Consider the following 19,113-nt stretch of genomic DNA (forward strand, 5'->3'; position numbering starts at 1 on the left):
CAAAGATGATCTATATTCCTTCAGGAGGAAGAGTCCTGGGTCTATTACCCTAATCACTTACTACTTGAGTCTGCGCTTTGAAACTGGGGAAAGGCCTAGGAAACTAACCCCCCCACCCTCCTTTTTTTCCAACAAGAAACAGGGGACATGGAGGGGCTTTTGTATCTGGGAAGTCCCCTCAGGGCTTTAATCCCTGCTCGGCTTTAATCCCCCCTCCCCTTTCTTTGAGACTCCTTAATCTTGAGGGGGAACAGGTTTAGGAAAAGAAAGAAAAGAAAGTTATACAGAGAGGTGAACCATCAGCCTGCCAGAGGAACTTGGTTTAGGGGGACTCAGTTTCAAATCTGCCAATGTTTTCCACAGTGAACACGTTTTTATTTCAAATAAGGAAAAGATAATAGACATTTCCTTGAAAAGAACATGAGGCCACCCATTCCTTTGGTGGGTCTGCGTGACGCAGAGGTTCTGGACTCCCTGTGGGGCTGCCTGGCTAACACCGCCTGGGTCTGGCCTTGAGAACACCCCGCTGAACTGACACAGAGGGTGAGGCCTGGGGGCCGGGGTCAGAAATTCCGTGAAGCGGCGAGGCAGGCAGGAAAAGGCACAAGTAGACACAAGCAGGAAGCCAGGGCAAGAACCCAGGGCGTTTTTAATGAGGCTGTTAAACCCAAATCAAGAAGACAGAGAAGAGAAAACAAGTTGGCAGGGCCAGGGATGCACTCTGCAGATCAGTCAGGCCTCCAGGCTGCGCACCTGGGGGATCTTTCTGCCTGGCTCCTGATCTATGATAGAACTTCCGACCTGCCTAATTCCCTGGCAGGTAATGACAATCTTTACACCAGCAATGCTGCTCTATCTGCAGCTAGTATATAACTGCCGAGGACATCTTGGTTCATTTTCAGCATCACTTCTAATCACGCAGTGAGGGCTAACCCACTGTCCTTATGAAAGTGCACTGCTACCCAGCTTCCAAAAGAGTCTGGCCCAACAGAACAGAATATCAGCCTCATTTGAGGAACTGACCGCATTCTAAACCATGGCAGGAAAGGGTTTTGATAGAAAACAACTAGATACACCTGAGACTTCTCCATGCCCTATTAAGGAGCACCCTGGTGGCTCAGAGGGTAAAGAATCTGCCTGCAATGCAGGAGACCTGGGTTTGATCCCTGGATCAGGAAGATCCCCTGGAGAAGGAAATGGCAACCCACTCCAATAGTCTTGCCTGGAGAACTGTATGTACAGAGGAGCCTGGCGGGCTACAGTCTATGAGGTTGCAGAGTTGGACACGACTGAGGGACCTACACTTTAACTTTCATACAATGTTTATAACAGAGAAAAGTGAAGGAGAGTCTCCCAGGGAATGCTGTTTATTAACTGAATATTGCTTTTCAAGATCCTGCTTTTAAAATTCCTACTTAAGGTCAGATCTGGTGAAGAACATTCGGCAGGAATCCGCTCCATTAATGGAGACTTCCATGATGAGTAACTGAATACCTGAGAAAGACAGTCTAAATACTTGAGAAAAACATTTGCATGCAATTAGCCACGTGAGCAAGAAGTTGCCTTTTCTTTGTTTACCAAGTTGCTCAAGCCGTTGTTCAAACTATGGCAGGCACACGTTTGTAAGCCTCCGTGCAGTTCTCTGTAACTTCCACACAACAGGGACATCACCAGAAAAGAACCTAGCGCACCATTTCTTTATAAGCTGCTTACATTAACACCTCAGGTGTGCATTTCAGGAAATCAGTGTTACCTTATAGACAGCAGGCTATAGATTGGGAGGTGAGCACCCTGATGCATGGGCTTCCGTGGTGGCTCAAACAGTAAAGAATCTGCCTGCAATGCAGGAGATGTGGGTTTGATCCCTGGGTCAGGAAGATCCCCTGGGGAAGGGAATGGCAACCCACTCCAATATTCTTGCCTGGAGAATCTATGGACAGAGGAGCCTGGCGGGCTACCATCTATGGGGTCACAAAGAGTCAGACACGACTGGGCAACTAACACTTTTCCTTCAGAAGCATGGATATGATAATGATTAACTAATGGTTGGCTTAGCAGGTCACAAAGTGTTAAGTGATGATTCTAGGCTCTGAAAAGCATCTGACCAAGAATGCTGGGCAACGCATTTGATAATATTCATCAAGATGAGCACTTGGGCACCAAGAGCTTTTAGAAAACCTAGAACAATGATATACTAGCCACATAAGAGGGGGGGGAAGGCATAGAACCATTTTTTTTCCTCAGTTGTTCTAAATTACTAGAGTAAAAAGAAATAGTAGGACAGACACCTACATTTGGTCTGTATTTCAAGCAACTGTCATCTTCCAAAGAAATCTCTTAAGTACTGATGGTGTGGGGGAGTCAAATTATTTGACATAATCAAAAACCTTTAGTAATCCAATATTGCAATGAATTATATATATATTATATATATATATATAATAAAAATCTTCTTTGGAGAGGAAGAAAGCCAGAAAGAAGTTAATATAAACCTCTAGGCTGAATACTCTGCCAGGAAAATGACTTTCAGTGATATAAACACGAGGCAGATGTTCTAAAAGAAATGTAAAATCTAATCAGACACAAAGTCTTTCAGTCATTACCTGTGTGCACTCAAGACAACGGCCACAAATTGGATTTTTAGAATCATTTTTGCGACCATCTAAAAATCACATTTCTTCCAATAAGGTAAGAAATACTGTGACTGGTAGAATCTCAACATTAAAAAAAAATTCCAACCTAGGGATCGAATCTGGGTCTCCCACATTGCAGGCAGATTCTTTACCATTTGAGCCACCAGGGAAGCCCTTAAAAATATTAAGATATCAAACAAATGCTTTAAAGATTGAATGTATCATGATTTGACTAATTTTAGTTTCTTATTTACCCTTATGGTACAAGTTCTACTGAACAAAAGTTCAAAAGATTTTTTTATAGTGAAGTTTATTAATCTATGCTAAGAACTGAGCCAAACTAATGATTTTAAGAGTATCACAATCAAATGTATGACCATTAAAGCTGCTCATTTGATGTGTTTGTAAAGTAGTAGTAAAGTAGTTTGTAAAGTAGCTATATTTGTAAAGTAGTATAACTCAAGACAATGAAAGCACATTATAATTAGGTTCCTAGAAATTTCTGTAAAAATTTTCTCCTTATTATACTCACAGGTCTTTCATTCATTTTTCTGGTTTTCTATTTTGAAATGGATTAAAAAAACAGGAAAAATGTTTTTCAAGTTCAAGTATTGTTATATGACAATTATCTTAATTTTTTACCAGCAAATTTAGAAATCAATCTTAAAAATAAAAGTTCAGATTATTATTACTTTTTTTAAAAAAGAGCTCTCTCTAAAAAGAGGGAGAAGAGCTCTTTCACAATTGAAACTGTGGTTTTATTTAAATTTTACTTCCTAGATAATTGTATTTTTTTTCCCCACCTCAGTGCATGAATGCAATATATCATTCTTGGTATGTTTTTCCGGTCATAGACATCTGTTGTTTCTGGGTAAAATATCTGGAAAACAAAAGAGGAAGATGTATTTATTAAGTGCTGCTTTTCACAATTATTTTAACTCCCCAAATGACCCTGTTTTGATTGTCCCTGCAGTTCTGTGTTTATTTAAATGAAGGGGAATCTCAGTTGTGCCTCATGTTGTTTCCACGTGGACCAATCACTGCATCTGGTCCCGGCCTGACAGCGCCTCCTAGCGGCTCAACGGAGATTCACAGTCAGCCACTTCAAGAAGGCTTTGTCCACAGGGCTGGGTGGCAGCTTCACCCCACAAGGCCTGAGCCCATGAGTCACTCTCGTGCCTGCCCAGAAGTCACCTGGCCTGAGAAGGGTGTCCTTTTGAAATTATTTTATTACACTGTTAAGAACTTGGCCACACAGTTCTGTAAACATGTATGTATATACATACAATACACACATACCCATGTACTACTTTAAGGAGAAAAAATATCCCATTTTTACTGATTAAAATCTGGACAGTAAAGTATAAAAGAAAAACACTTATAAAGCTACCTCCAGACTGTCACTATTAGCATTTTGGTATATTTTCTTCCAGTCTTTTATCTGTATGTCTTTTTTTTTTTTTTTTTACATTTATGTATGTGGGTATTTGAAAACCAAATTGCAAGTAATATAAGCCTGTTTAAAACTCTGATAGAGCATGACTGTTTTCCATTTCCTTCATTAGTCTATAAGAACATTACTTCTAGTAGATGCATAGGATTCTTTCATATTTTTGAACCATAATTTAACCAGTTCTCCATGGTTGAACATTTTTTTCCCCCAATTTTGTCCCTATTATAAGTCACTACAATAAACATCCCTGCTTTTTCTGTGCACCTGATTAGTTCTTTTGGATAACCATCTATGAATGGAGGTAGTAGATTGAAAAGTCTGAACACTAAAACTTTTAATGCACCTTGATATGCTTTTTGAACTTGAAACTAAAAACCTAATAAGAAACAGATTTCAGAATATGGCACCAAAAATGAATAATTAGGATCGAAGCTCCTAAGATTAAGAGAAGCATATTGGCATTACTTGCTTTCGGCAAATATTTTATAAAATTTGACATAAAAACTAAAATTGAGTACCATATGGTAGTACTTGATACTCAAGCACAGCTTTCTATTGGACACTGAACAATGCTAAGAAAAAAGCAAAGTTTCTTGAACTATAAAATGTACAGTCACTGAGTGCGTCAAGAAATATCTATAGTCTATGAAATTTCAAAGGTCTTTCTAACTTTCTTTAATACATTTGCTGCTAAAGTATCAATGGGAAGAGGATTCCCAATCTAGAACATGACCAGGTTTGAAAGTTCTGTGTAAGCAGAGGACAACTGTAACATCCCCTCTTCTTTAAAAAAGAAACTTTTATACTGATGTTTCTCTTGGAAAATCATTATGAATATGTCTTCCTTTATCAAGGAGATGGGACTGATTTATAGTTCACCAAAACATTTTCTTCAGCATTGTAACCCCAGTGTGTAACATGAAGCTGAGCACAGAGTAGGCAGCTCATATTGATACATGAAGGAATTTATTAATACATCTAAGTCAATTCAGCATACTGTTGGCTTCTCATTACTGCAATGTAATGTATCACTGATTTCATAATAAACATCAGGATTAAAATAGAATCTGTTGCATGGATCACTTGTTTGGCTTAAAATCAAAATAAATGTGGCCAACACACACACAACTTGAGAAGGTTTAAATCAAATCTTTCAAACATAATGAAATTATCCTAACTAACATATGCAGCCTCATACAGAAAAACGGCATTTTAATTTCTTTCTTTTTTAATCTGGTTACCACTCAACACCCTGCTAATACTCACTAAATCACAATTTAGAAATATGAATTCTGTATGATAACTACCGCCCGGAAAGGAATAGCATTCAATATTCTCAACATTTTAGGAGAGGGGAAAGTAGTTTAATTAAAAATGGCAAAATAAAAAAGATCAACATTGACCATTGCGAGATAAAATGAACTGAGTTAAAACAGGTATTAGCACAAATGTATAAAAAATAGGCATTCATAATTCACCTTAAGGAATTCTTTGTTTTTGTTGTGGGGGTGTTTTTAATTGCAAAGCTGGATTAATAATAAAAACAACACAGACCTAAATAAGTCAGTAGCCTATCCCCTTGCTGGATCATTCTAAAATAATTTCTTTAAAATAGCTGGACTTATTAAGTAATTAAAAAAGGGGAACTACTGATACACATGGAAACCTTACGGATGGCAAGGGCATTGTGCTTAGTGAAAAAGTCAGTCTCAAAAGGTTACCTACAGCACGATTCCATTTCTATAACATTCTCAAAATGAGAAAACTGTAGAGATGAGAACAGATTAGTGGGCTGCCAGGAGACAGCGCTGGAAAAGGGATGTTATGTAAAGGCCAACCTCTCTGCAGTATCTGTATCTTGATTCTGCTAGTGGTCACAGAAGTCTATTCATGGATTGAACTACACCCGCGCGTGTGCGCACGCGTGCACACACACACACACGAATGTTCACTGGTGAACACTGAATAAAGTCTGAGTCTAGTTAACATTCATTCACCAATGCCAATTTAATTCTGTACTACAGTTATGAGATGTCACCATGAGGGGAACCTGAATGAAATTTACATAAAGATGTACTATTTTCGCAACTTCCTGTGATGCTAAAATTATTTCAAAATCAGAAGTTTAAGAAATAGCTCTACAATTTCTATCACATGTAATTCTTTTCCTATTTCCTCTACTTGTCTAATCTGTCTCACAGGTGTAAGGGTATCTGCTCTTTGAATTGAACAAGTTCTGAATATTTGCAGAATGAGTTTTATTTGGGAGATCTATTTCAGGAGTAAGAGCTCTGACTCGTTAGCCATTAAACTTTAAAGTGATACTATGATTATAATAATATTTACTTTATCAAAATAAATGTATAATGATGATTTATAATGATACAATATATACCGATACAAAGAGACTTGGAATCTTAGGTATAAACAGCAATACGAAAGAGGGAGATGGCGCTTCTAAGTCAGTTATCTACCAGGCAAGGCCTGTTGTGACCTTGTTTAACTCTTCGCGGCCCCCAGCCTGAAGCCTTGCCGTATGTCACTTTTCGCATGCTTTTCCGTATGTTTGTTCAGTCCTCGCGTTTCCCACTCCCGCAGCGAGGACATCTGCCGCGCTGACGCCCGGGTCCGCGCAGCGCCTCCCACGCGGGGGTGCCCGCGCGCGTCTCCGCGGCCAAGCTTACCTTGGGCAGCCCGACGGCCTCCATGGCTCTCAGCCACTGCACCGTGTTGTCCGTGTGCCGGAAATGAAGGCCCGACTTCTAACGGAGAAGAGGGGACACAGAGACGGAGGTGAGAAAGTGACTGCGGCCGCCACTAGCACGGCGCTTCCAGGCGTGTCCCTCCCAGAACAGTGCCTGGGCGCTCACATACAGCGACCCGAAAGCAGGCGAGACTCGGCAACACTCCAGCCATCTGGGACGGACCACTCCAGTGCCCAGAATTCACACGTTTGAGGCAGTTCTGAACGAGACTCCCGAAGACCATTTGCTGTCTAGCACGCCTAAGGATGTTTTATGAGACATGTGTGCACATGCATGAGCACATGTGTGCCCCCCCCCAAACACACACATACAGTGTCAGGACTGCGTCAACCATGGCTGAGAGCAACAGTAAGTTCAGGAAAAACAGGATTTTTACAAGACTAGATGTCTTTTGTGTGTGTGTGTGTGGTTTCTGGTTCCGCTAGATCACAGCTATAATATGATTAATGTTTAAAAAAAAAAAAAAAGATAATAATGAAAGAAGAAAACCAAACTGGAAAGTGTAGAAAAATACAAAGATGAAAACAAAAAAACACTCCATGATTCAGAGCTAATTTTAGTATTTATTCCTTCTATAATCTAATTCTAACCTTGGCCTTGTACAAGAAGCAAACTTTCAGCGGAAATATTTCACAAGACCTTTTTCTACCCATATAATAAAAATAGGCTCTATTTTCCGTTCTTATAGTTCTAATCAGCCAGTCATTATTTTATACACAGTCTATAAATAAAATATTCTTGTTGCTCTCTTATGAAGTTTTATCAGGTACATACTGCTGACAGCTTTAAAATAATCTTATATATTTCATTAGTTAAATGTCTACCATAATGTTATATATCTTATTTTTCACTTTGAATAAAATAAAAAGTAACTACAGCAAGTTTCATCATAACTAACACCCAATGGTAGATTATCACATTCACAAAATCTAGCTCTTCCCATCTTCTGTGAGTTTCTACAACCTAATGGTTGATTTAACAAAAATTACTTTTCTTGCTGTTAGAAATTATAAAGCATGAGCAAATTAAAATTTGACAAATATTTATGCATTTTTGATAGTGGCCATTATTTACTGAGATTGGACTGTGTATGTCAAGCACTTTATATAAATTATCTCTAATTTTCCAAATACTCTGCAAAGTAGTTATTATTCCCATTTTTTTAAGAGATGAGGAAACCTAGGGGACAAAGATGAAGTGATTTGCCTAAAGTCAAACATCTGTTGAGGGGCTGAGCTGGGATTCAAGACTAAATCTCTGTGGATCTGAAAACCATGTTAGCACCCCCCAGGGCAGAGCATAGGGCCTACTGACCAGGGGATTACTCTTCAGAGGAAAGAAATTAGTTAACTACTGTGAGATAACTAGAGGGAGAGGAGAGAATCTGAGGGGGAAGGGTATGCAAAGAGAGGAAAAGCCTAGAGAGAGTGCACCCAGACAGTTCACAGCCAGGCGTTAGTGTCTGAGGCTAACTCAGCATCAACAACGTTTGCAGAACACAAACAGTTCTCAGGCACGGCCACTCTATGAATGTGGAGGGCCAGAATGGAGACAATCCTCAGTCATGTCAGGGCTGAGGACCCTCAACACCATAAAGTGACTAACATAGTCCTCTTCCAAATAAGACGGGTGACTTATTTCTTGACTATGGCAATCTGGTCCCTAGTGAATCTTCTCACCTCCTAGATAAAAATTACCAAGACACCCAATTGATCCTACTTGCTGATAACACCATTAGTATTGGGCTTCCCTGGTGGCTCAGTTGGTAAAGAATCCACCTGCAGTGCAGGGGATCCCAGTTCGATTCCTGGGTCGGGAAGATCTGGTGGAGAAGGGATGGGTTACCCACTCCAGTATTCTTGGGTTTCCCTGGTGGCTCAGCTGGTAAAGAATCTGGCTGCAATGCAGGAGACCTGGGTTCAGTCCCTGGGTTGGGAAGATTCCCCTGGAGAAGGGAAAGGCTATCCACTCCAGTATTCTGGCCTGGAGAATTCCATGGACTCTATAGTCTATGGGGTCGCAAAGAGTTGGACACGACTGAGCAACTTTCACGTTTTAGACTTCTCTGGCGGCTCAGATGGTAAAGAGTCTGCTTGCAATGTGGGAGACTGGAGTTTGATCCCTGGGTCTGGAAGATCCCCTGGAGAAGGAGATGGCAACCCACTCCAGTATTCTTGCCTGGAGAATCCCATGGACAGAGGAGCCTGGCAGGCTACAGTCCATGGGGTCGCAAAGAGGTGGACACGACTAAGCAAGACTTCACTTTCACTTTCACTTTCCTGAGAACATCCCAAAGATAACTGGTCTTGCTTCCCTAAATCCTTATTAGAATAGCTCAGTACAAGCTCAAATCTCTACTAAGCTCCTATTTCCTCTTATAGCTCCATGGGTATGCCTTTTTCCTTGGCTTTTTTTTTCTGAGTTTAGATAAATATAGTTTTGTTTGACCCTAGGTTGGTTTCTGAGAATCTTTGGTTGATAGCCTTGAACAATCCAAATTATGCAATAAAAACATCCCATCCATTTAGTGGTCTCATTAGCTATGTAACCTCAGGAAAGTTCCAAGTCACTTTGAACCTTGGTTCCTCAGCCACAAAATGGGAATGGTATGTTTCTTTGGGTTGAGGAATTTCTTGAGACTATACATGGAACACTCAGTTGCAAAGTACACCTAAGTGCAATAAATGTTGGTTATGGTAATTATTATGCTACGAGACTGGGCTTGAAACTTTATTCACCTTTAAGGTCAAAAAAAGTTCAGCGCTTCATGTAAGAGGCACTGAAGGAAAGGGTGGTTATCTTGGTCATATTTCTATAGTAAATGACTTGACAGGTTTCAAATCCTTCATCCACTTTAAGCACCTGAGGAATGCTGACTTCAGAACCCCATGCTCCATGTCTGTATATTTTAGAAGGAAGCTTCAGTGAGTGAACTATATTAACATCTTCAATCTACAGATTTATTTCAGTTAGAACAAAAAAGTTCTTCTAAAGAAGCTCAAAATAAACTTAGTCCATCATAACCATTTATACTTTGTCTTTTCACCAGTTCCACACTAACAATAATATGTTAGACTAGGTGCTACATCTATAGTCAAACTTAGTCAAGGGTTGTTATGGTCCACCTGCCTAACTTCTTTCAGGTATTAGACTAGAAAAGACATGCTGATTTTCTATTGCTGAGCTACTATAGCACCAGCAAACAAGAGTACTGCAGTTTAATTGAATAAACGAGGTATTATGTAAGCTTTCTGTGGATGGTAACTTCTTATATATTAGGATCAAGGCAATTTAGAACTATGAGGTAGTTTGAAACCAGTAATTATTCTAATTTGCTCATTTTATACATGAAGAACCTGAGGGCCCAAGTATTTAAGACATTCGAGTTGACCTAACTTGTTGAGCTCAGGGGTCAAGATTAGGTTGCAGGATTCCCTGACCCCTAGTCCAAATATTCTGGTCAATTTACTGCTTACGGAGCCTCAGAACAAACACCGTCTATAACAGTTACAGGGTGCTTACCTCTATCAGGCAGGCACTGGGCCGAGCGCCTGGTATAGATGACCACATTTGTTCCTCCCAATTTCTCTACAAAGTTGATTCTGTTAGTATTTTCCCACTTTAATCTCAAGAAACTGAAGCTCACAGAGTCAAAGCAAGTGGTGAAGCCAGATTCTGAAGTGTTTTGGTTCTGCAGCTCATACTACTGACCACTGTGTAAGCTTTCCCTAAGGCCCCACTAAATGTTCAATGAGCATTTGTTATAAATCTACAATTGTCAAGGCACTGTCCAGAATGACACTGCTGTGAGGCTTAGCAGACGGAATTCTCTCCAAGGAGCGCCCCCTTCTTCTTCCACTCCTCTTTCTCTTGGTCGTCCTAGTCGGCTTGGGAACCTTCCTCTGTGAAGCCCCACCCCGGAAACCCTTCTGGCACCTGTATAGTCCATCCCGCTTCAGAACTGACCACACTCTGCATAGGTACCTCCCCCCATCCACCTCGCTGCCTTCTCTTCCGTCTCTCCACCCATTTCCAGTCCTTCTCCAGGATTCACCCTTCATGTCCCCTCTCGAATCCTCTTACTTCTTGTCTCTCCAGGCAACGGTCAACTGTCCCCTGGGCTGGTCCTGGTATGTATGGATGAGGATTGCAAGGATAAATGAGTTCTACCCTTTATGTATTTCTATCTTAGTACAGCTGTATCTTCTTTCCCTGTAACTTTATTAAACCTTATTATATTGATGTATCCACCTATTAGAGCAGTGGTTCTCAAACCTTAGTAGTATGTAAGAAAAGGATCACCTGAGGTGATAGTTAAGAATGGAGCTTCCTGGGGCCCTGGCTAAGATTCTGGGGGAGGGCCCAAAAGTTCACATTTTTACACACACCCATCGTGGGGGACCATCGGAAGTCTGAGCATCACACTTAGAGGAAGAGTTTCAGCAAGTATTGAATAAAGGATTGAATAAAGCATAGAAGACAAGAAATGGAGCCCTCTGGCTTTCTAGAAAGTACTAGTTGGGACTTCCCTAGCACTCCCGTGGTTAAGACTTTGCCTTCCAATGCAGGGGGTGCGGCTTCAACCCCTGACTGGGGAGGTAAGACCCCACATACCTCATGGTCAAAAAACCAAAACATAATACAGAAGCAATATTTTAACAAATTCAACAAGAGACTTTTTAAATGGCCCACATAAAAAGCAATCTCTAAAACATAAAAAAAGAAACCACTGTCATTCATTCCTTTACTCAACAGCTCTTTGGGCCAGAACCTGAACCATTCACCACAGACACGGCAGAAGAGACACGCAGAGTCCTTGCCTCCAGAACAAAATAATTACTATAGCGCAGTGCGGCGTGTCCACGTGTGCATGGCATGATCACGCAACTCAGACCTGGAGGGGGAGGTGGAGATGGTCGGGGAGAGGACACTCATCACTGGAAGGTTTAACTCAGCACCTGGCATAACTTTCTAAGCCTCAATTAACGAGGGGCTGAGGCTGCACACAACATGCTGGGAACAATGAGGGCAGGGCTGCGTGAATGCTCCCGTTGCTTCGCTCAAAGCCACGCATGCCACGACCGAGGCCCTGGGATTCGGGACAGAGCTTCTCCTCGGGGACACAGGGCCCAACAGGTGGGTCATATTTTATGGCCACAGTCCAGCAGAGCCTGCAGAGCGTTCAGGCTCACTGAGCTCATGGTTTCCAGATGGCCCATCAGGAGACAGGCCTAGGTTAGCGAGTGTTCCCTTGTGTTTCAGCGTCTTTGCTGCCGTCCCGTGATTTAGGGCTCCTTGAAGAGGACCATGTGACAGGCTTTAGATCCGAAAAACACATGAACAGGAAGCTGTCTCCTGCCCACTAATATTTGTCTCCTTTCATTTTTGCAGAAGAAACAAAATAGCCTTAAAATACAAACTTACGATGACACAGCAAATCACCAACAATTCCACTCAAGGACACGTTCAGGGATTTAATACAAGGAGAAGAAAAGAAAAGCCTCTTTTCTCCAGTGAATTAACAGAGGGGTAGTTTCCCTCTGTCCCATGATTCTCCCACGTCACAGCTGGCATCGACTCCCCTCCATCTGCCACCTCCCCTCTTTCCACGCCTCTCCTAAGATCCTTTCTTCTGTGCATCCCAGTTGGGGCTTGATGGGATGGGGGACAGTAACACAGATCACTTCCTTCTGTCACGATGTTTTGCTCAGGGATGTCAGCACATGTCCAGGTGCCCCAGATGTTTTATTTTGTAACAAGAGATTAGAAATATTCTCCCTGTCCCCATCCCAAAGAGAAGTTGCTATGGATTCAAATAATAGGATCTCTGATGCCAGGAGGCAATGGTACCTGTTTAAGTTGCCATGACGGGTCCAGAGCCGAACTGGCAAGAGATACCTATATTCAAGGCGTACAATGTGCCAGGAGGGGAATTAGCCCCCCTGCAGCTCTGAGGTTCGCTTTCACTGAAGGTCTGTCTTTCTGGCCTGACTCTCCCAATCCACACATCAAAACAAAACACCCACAATCCCTTTCCAGGGAAGGCTGGAGCCCCTGACACTTTATCATCAAATCTATATGGCCGTTATAATAGATCTAGGTCTTGATAACAACCCATCACAGAAGCAATGAAAATAAAAGAAAGATCATGTTCTAAAATGTGGACAAATGTTCATTTATTTTGTGACACAGGGGATACAAATAATTTTTTTCTGAACTTTAAAAATATTCCTGAAAATTAAAAAAAGAAACTTTAATTTTGGCTGGCTAAATCATTTGTTTTGCTTAAGCCTTGCAAAAGGCTGGAAACTCACTCTAGGGAGAAACATCCAGAGTTAATAAACACATGACTTAATAAACTTATTTTAACATACGCAAACATATTTTTCATAACATTATTCAAGGCAGAGACTTTTGCTTCATTCCCTTTTAGATTAGATGATGAAAAGAGACTTGTCAAAAAAGATGTCAATTCATCTTGCCTGTTAGCCTAAATCATTACTCAGACATTTGCTCTGAATTCAATATACATATTTTAAAAAGAAATTTTGTCTCAATAACAACTGAAGGGTAGTGTGACTCATGCCTTAAATGGAAAATTATTCTATTTTCAATTATACTTAATGTCATCCTTGAAATTTTAAGAGAAATAACTTTTTAAAACACTTGAAAATCTACAGATGAAAAAACACTGATATAACAAAAGCAAACACAGGATATTGAGAAAACAAACAAACAAAAAAATCAAGTTTCAAAGAAGCTTTAGGAACTCTGACCCAAAGTGGAGAAGAGATCTCACATTCTAGAAGAGAAGAGCACACATTTAAAAATTCCTTTTTGAAGACACATATAATCAAGGTGTCTTTTAGGCTGGTGCTTACTTTTTCCTTCTTTACTTTTTAATGGAAATTTTCAAACATAAAACAGTAGACAGAAGAGTATAAAGAACTCATTAGCACCCATCATTTAATCTCAACAATTACAAACTCATGTCTGGTCTTGAATCTCTGTCAACCCTCTTCCCAATTATTCTGAAGCAAATCATAGATATATCACCTTACCTGAAAATACTTAAACATTATATCCATAAAATACCCACATTTTTTTTTGTAATAATACAGTGTTTATACTGACTGGTTGTTTATTTTGATTGTATTTATTTGTTTATTTTGATTAAGATTGGTGTTTATATTGATTTGGTTTTCCTCCCTATATTCCTTCTCAAATTAGCTATGAAATAATTCATAAAATTAGCTGCATACAAAAAGGTTAGTCTCATTTTGTTTTAAACATCAAATGGAAAGGAGTTTCTGACTAGTGAATATTAGTACTTTTTTTCTTTTTCAATCACCTTGGCTCTAACTCTTTAGGGGCTACAAGTTCAAGTCTCCTCTGGGTACTTTACTTCTTGATGAGAATAAGGGGAGTAATAAACCGTGTTGGTGGTGAAGAGAGGAGGGGTAGAGGGCCCCCACTTTTATATTTACCAGTACTAATAACATGACCTCCATGAAGGAATAATGGGGGTTGGGAGTTGGAAGCCCCACAAATCAGAGGTCTCTCAGCCTCAGCCCAGAAACAGAAAAGTCCTTTGCTTTTAAAACTGCTGCTGCCTCAGGAATGATTATTAACAGGCTTCAAAGACCAAGGACCTTCCCCTTCCCTATACCCCTACCTCCCACAAAATCCTGATAGAAACACTAAAAGACAGGAAAGGAAAGGAAAGACTGAACTTTCACTTTGAACCAGAGGCCAAAACCAATTAGATCTCAGTTACCTTATAGCGTGTTTGTTCCACATCATAGATCTTTTTCTCTGATACCATTTTGGGGGCAAAGAATTTGGCTAACTTTGCAAGGTAAACTCCATTCCGGAGTCCTTCTTCCAGCTCTGTCGTTGGTGGCAATTCTTCAACTAAGCAGACTTCCATCCACCTAGAGGGATTAAAAGAGAGCAAAACAAATCTTAAAGTGAATCCAGTTTGGTATCTTTCTATAAATGAAGAGATGTGGTGTCTTACTATCTGTGGCAGGGACATTAACAAAGGGGGCGGGATCTGAAACATCTTTACCTGTCATAGACAGGAAGAGAGAACCTTCTGGATGGAACAAGGATTCAGAACATGAGAGGAACAAGGGGTTGACAAGCCCAGCAGCACTAAACTCACTACCGTGCCAGAGTTTGTTGACTTCACCTTTATCTGAGTCTCTGCCAAGTCTCTTAAAGAGGAAAAAGGCCAATCTGTGCTTGTATGGGTGGAATGAGTCTTGCTGACATTACAGAAAAAGCAATTCCAAGTTTATGAGCCTTAGTGGAGGACGTTTTTGTAGGGGTTATGCCGTGGGGAGAGTGTAGTCCAAGGTGTGGTAAAATCTGCAGTTGCTCGGTCTGGAAATGACTACCAGCAGAGGCAGGAAGGCACGGAAAAGCGACATTGAAATCCAGAATGCAGACACAGTCTTCTTTAAGACACATTCCTTTTTCCAATGCCAGCAGCTTACTACCACACGCTTTTGGGGAAGCCATTTTCTGGGTACTGAGAAAGTTGTTCAGAAAAAGATCAGATTCAATCTTAGGACACTCTGCCAGTATTGTAGAAAAGAGAGCACCAAGGTCATTACTGGCTCAAAGACACACAGTGGGAGGAAGACCAGGCCAGCTGACATTTCATGCTGGGGTGCAGAGAATCTGCCAGAGCTCACGGGATTCTGTGCTTCCTCCCCAGGCTTGAGGGACTCTTCCCTACTCTAAGACCCAAGCACCGGGGGTGCAAGCCCTCACCTCTTTGCCACTAACTCACCACCACATCAGCAACTCTGAGTGTGAGCTCCACACCCAGACTGCGAGGCCCCTCAGAAGACCAGTAACACAGCAGCGCTGACTCCATCACACTTGGCAGGGAGGAGAGGGCTGCTCTCACTATTAACGACGGATCCGGATCCAAGCAGTGAACACTGTAAAACGTCTCAACTGCCTGTAGCCCTGGCCAACACTTTTTAAAAGCTCAGAGAGTCCCTAACAAGCAAGGAGTATTTACTGACCACTTGTTTAGGCAATGTGAAATATGGAGTTGGAAAAGGAAATGGCAACCCGTTCCAGTATCCTTGCCTGGGAAATCCCACGGACAGAGGAGCCTGGCAGGCTATAGTCCATGGGGTCGCAGAGTTGGACACGACTGCGTGACTGAACAGAACTGAGAAAAGCTATGACAAATATGGACAGCATATTAAAAAGCAGAGACATTACTTTGCCAACAAAGGTCTGTCTAGTCAAAGCTATGGCTTTTCCAGTAGTCATATATGGATGTGAGAGTTGGACCATAAAGAAAGCTGAGCACCAAAGAATTGATGCCTTTGAACTGTGGTGTTGGAGAAGACTCTTGAGAGTCCCTTTGACTGCAAGGAAATCCAACCAGTCCATCCTAAAGGAAATCAGTCCTAAAAAATCACTGGAAGGACTGATGCTGAAGCTGAAGCTCCAATTCTTTGGCCACCTGATGCGAAGAGCTGACTCATTTTAAAAGACCCTGATGCTGGGAAAAATTGAGGGCAGGAGGAGAAGGGGACGACAGAGGATGAGATGGTTGGATGGCATCACTGACTCAATGGACATGAGTTTGGGTAAACTCCAGCAGTTGGTGATGGACAGGGAGGCCTGGCATGCTGCAGTCCATGGGGTTGCAGAGAGTTGGATACGACAGAGCAACTGAACTCAACTGACCTGAATATTCCATTGTCTGGATGTACCACAGACTGGTTATCCATGACAAGGTGGTGGTACCTGGATTCAGCTGGAAAGAGAGGATTTGGAAAGGCAAGGCGGGGGACACTAGGAATTGGAGAGCAGGACATACTAAAGTCCAAAGGAAACATGGCGATCCATGGAAGAAACCCAGAAAAGACCTAGGGTCTTTAGGTTTCATGGGGAGAAAGGAATAAAGCTGAGCGTATACAGTGAAATCAGGAGCTGGAGTAAGAGAAGTGATGGCATTTGCTGCTACAGGAAGCAAGAAGCTCTTGGCAGACTCACAGCAGAGGAGTGACAGGTTGACAGTGGTATTTAGAGAAAATTAAATCTTGTATGATGGATGCCCCAAAGATAAAGCGCTCAGCCTTTCTCATTGTGAGGAGCTGAGGGACTGGATGAGACAGGAAGACATGGGAAGGGTGGAAAGCAAGAGGCATTTCAAGGAAATGGTAACAAGATTTGGTGACAGCTTAGAAAGTGGGGAAGGGGTCAAAGGAAAGGGAATATTCCCAGCCAGGGAGAGGGGCTCTGTGCAGAGGGAGCTCTGTGCCAGGATTCAGCCCCACATCCACTATAGCCCCAGGCATGTCCCCTGACCTCCCTGGGCATGTGTCCTCCTCTCTTGAAGGGGCAGGAGATGAGCAGGATGTTAAGGCCTCCTGCAGCTCTAACATCCTAGGGGGACTGGGAAAACTTGGAAGAACAAGGAACTCTCAATAGTAACATGAGATGCGAAATTCACTTTCACATAACAAACACAAGGTGAATAAGGGTTATTTGGTTATATGGGCCTTGCTTCAAATGCATGTAAAAGTACCATAGGCTTGATGAATTTTTAAAAATTAAGAAATTAATAACAATGTTGTCTTTTTGAATAAAAAAAATGTGGGCAAATTAAAAGCCACTGCACTAGACCAAGTTTCTAATCTAAGTAAACTACAAATTACAGCATCATGCTCTTTCACACTAAAACAAACCGGTTTTCAAATAATTATCTTGAAAAAATTTACAAAATTGGTTTCTTACACAGCAATATATAATTGCTTTATAATAAGTCCATAACTGAGGGGTAGATTGTGAAGGGTCAGGGAGAGGTAGATTGACAATTTATAGCAGAAGAGGGAGGTCTCAAATCAACATTTGAGACCAAGAAGCAGAAAGCTAAAATAAAAACAACTTTGACGTATTTTAGAATTGGGTTTTTTTGTCTGTGTTAGAATATATGTGTAGATGGCTGAAAAAACGAATTATTCCAAAAACTTAGGTTAACTATACCCTATTTAAAAATGGAGCTATTGCTAATGCTTACCACATCATGAAGTGCTCAAAGGCAAAAGCCATCTCTTCTTTTTGTGACCCCACTATACTGAAAATGTGTTTATCAGTTCAGTTCAGTTGCTCAGTCATGTCCGACTCTCTGTGACCCCATGAACCGCAGCATGCCAGGCTTCCCTGTCCATCACCAACTCTCGGAGCCCACCCAAACCCATGTCCATTGAGTCAGTGATGCCATCCAACAATCTCATCCTCTGTCATCCCCTTCTCCTCCTGCCTTCAATCTTTCCCAGCATCAGGGTCTTTTCAAATGAGTCAGCTCTTCACATCAGGTGGCCAAGGCACTGGAGTTTCAGCTTCAGCATCAGTCCTTCCAATGAACACCCAGGACTGATCTCCTTTAGGAGGGACTGGTTGGATCTCCTTGCAGTCCAAGGGACTCTCAAGAGTCTTCTCCACCACCACAGTTCAAAGCATCAACTCTTCAGAACTCCTTTTTTTATAGTTCAACTCTCACATCCATACATGACTACTGGAAAAACCATAGCTTTGACTAGACAGACCTTTGTTGACAAAGTAATGTCTCTGCTTTTTAATATGCTGTCTAGGTTGGTCAAAACTTTCCTTCCAAGGAGCAGACGTCTTTTAATTTCATGGCTGCAGTCACCATCTGCAGTGATTTTGGAGCCCAAAAAATAGTCTGACACTGTTTCCACTGTTTCCCCATCTATTTGCCATGAAGTGATGGGACCAGATGCCATGATCTTTGTTTCATGAATGTTGAGCTTTAAGCCAACATTTTCACTCTCCTCTTTCACTTTCATCAAGAGGCTCTTTAGTTCTTCTTCACTTTATGCTATAAGGGTGGTGACATCTGCATATATGAGGTTATTGATATTTCTCCTGGCAATCTTGATTCCAGTTTGTGCTTCTTCCAGCCCAGAGTTTCTCATGATGTACTCTGCATATAAGTTAAATAAGCACGGTGACAATATATAGCATTGATGTACTCCTTTTCCTATTTGGAACCAGTCTGTTGTTCCATGTCCAGTTCTAACTGTTGCTTCCTGACCTGCATACAGATTTCTCAAGAGGCGGGTCAGGTGGTCTGGTATTCTCATCTCCTTCAGAATTTTCCAAAGTTTATTGTGATCCACACAGTCAAATGTGTTTATAGATAGTGTGTATTCAACAGATTGTTATTAAGTGAAAGATCCTGACTGCTTAAGAGCTTTCCAAG

The 19,113-nt window shown here is 41.4% G+C and overlaps 1 protein-coding gene across 2 annotated transcripts in view; it reads right to left on the reverse strand.

Moving 5' to 3' along the window:
* IQGAP2 (IQ motif containing GTPase activating protein 2) overlaps positions 1 to 19,113 on the reverse strand; it is a 296,931-nt gene that overhangs the window by 126,738 nt on the left and 151,080 nt on the right. For both annotated transcript variants that reach the window (XM_043920016.1, XM_043920017.1), the window contains 3 exons: positions 14,629 to 14,785; positions 6,771 to 6,848; positions 3,437 to 3,513 (listed from right to left, as the gene is read on the reverse strand). In XM_043920016.1, coding sequence (XP_043775951.1) covers positions 3,437 to 3,513; positions 6,771 to 6,848; positions 14,629 to 14,785 — 312 coding nt within the window. The remainder of the gene's footprint in view (positions 1 to 3,436; positions 3,514 to 6,770; positions 6,849 to 14,628; positions 14,786 to 19,113) is intronic.

Source organism: Cervus elaphus, chromosome 12, assembly GCF_910594005.1.
Source record: "Cervus elaphus chromosome 12, mCerEla1.1, whole genome shotgun sequence".
Lineage (NCBI taxonomy): Eukaryota > Metazoa > Chordata > Mammalia > Artiodactyla > Cervidae > Cervus > Cervus elaphus.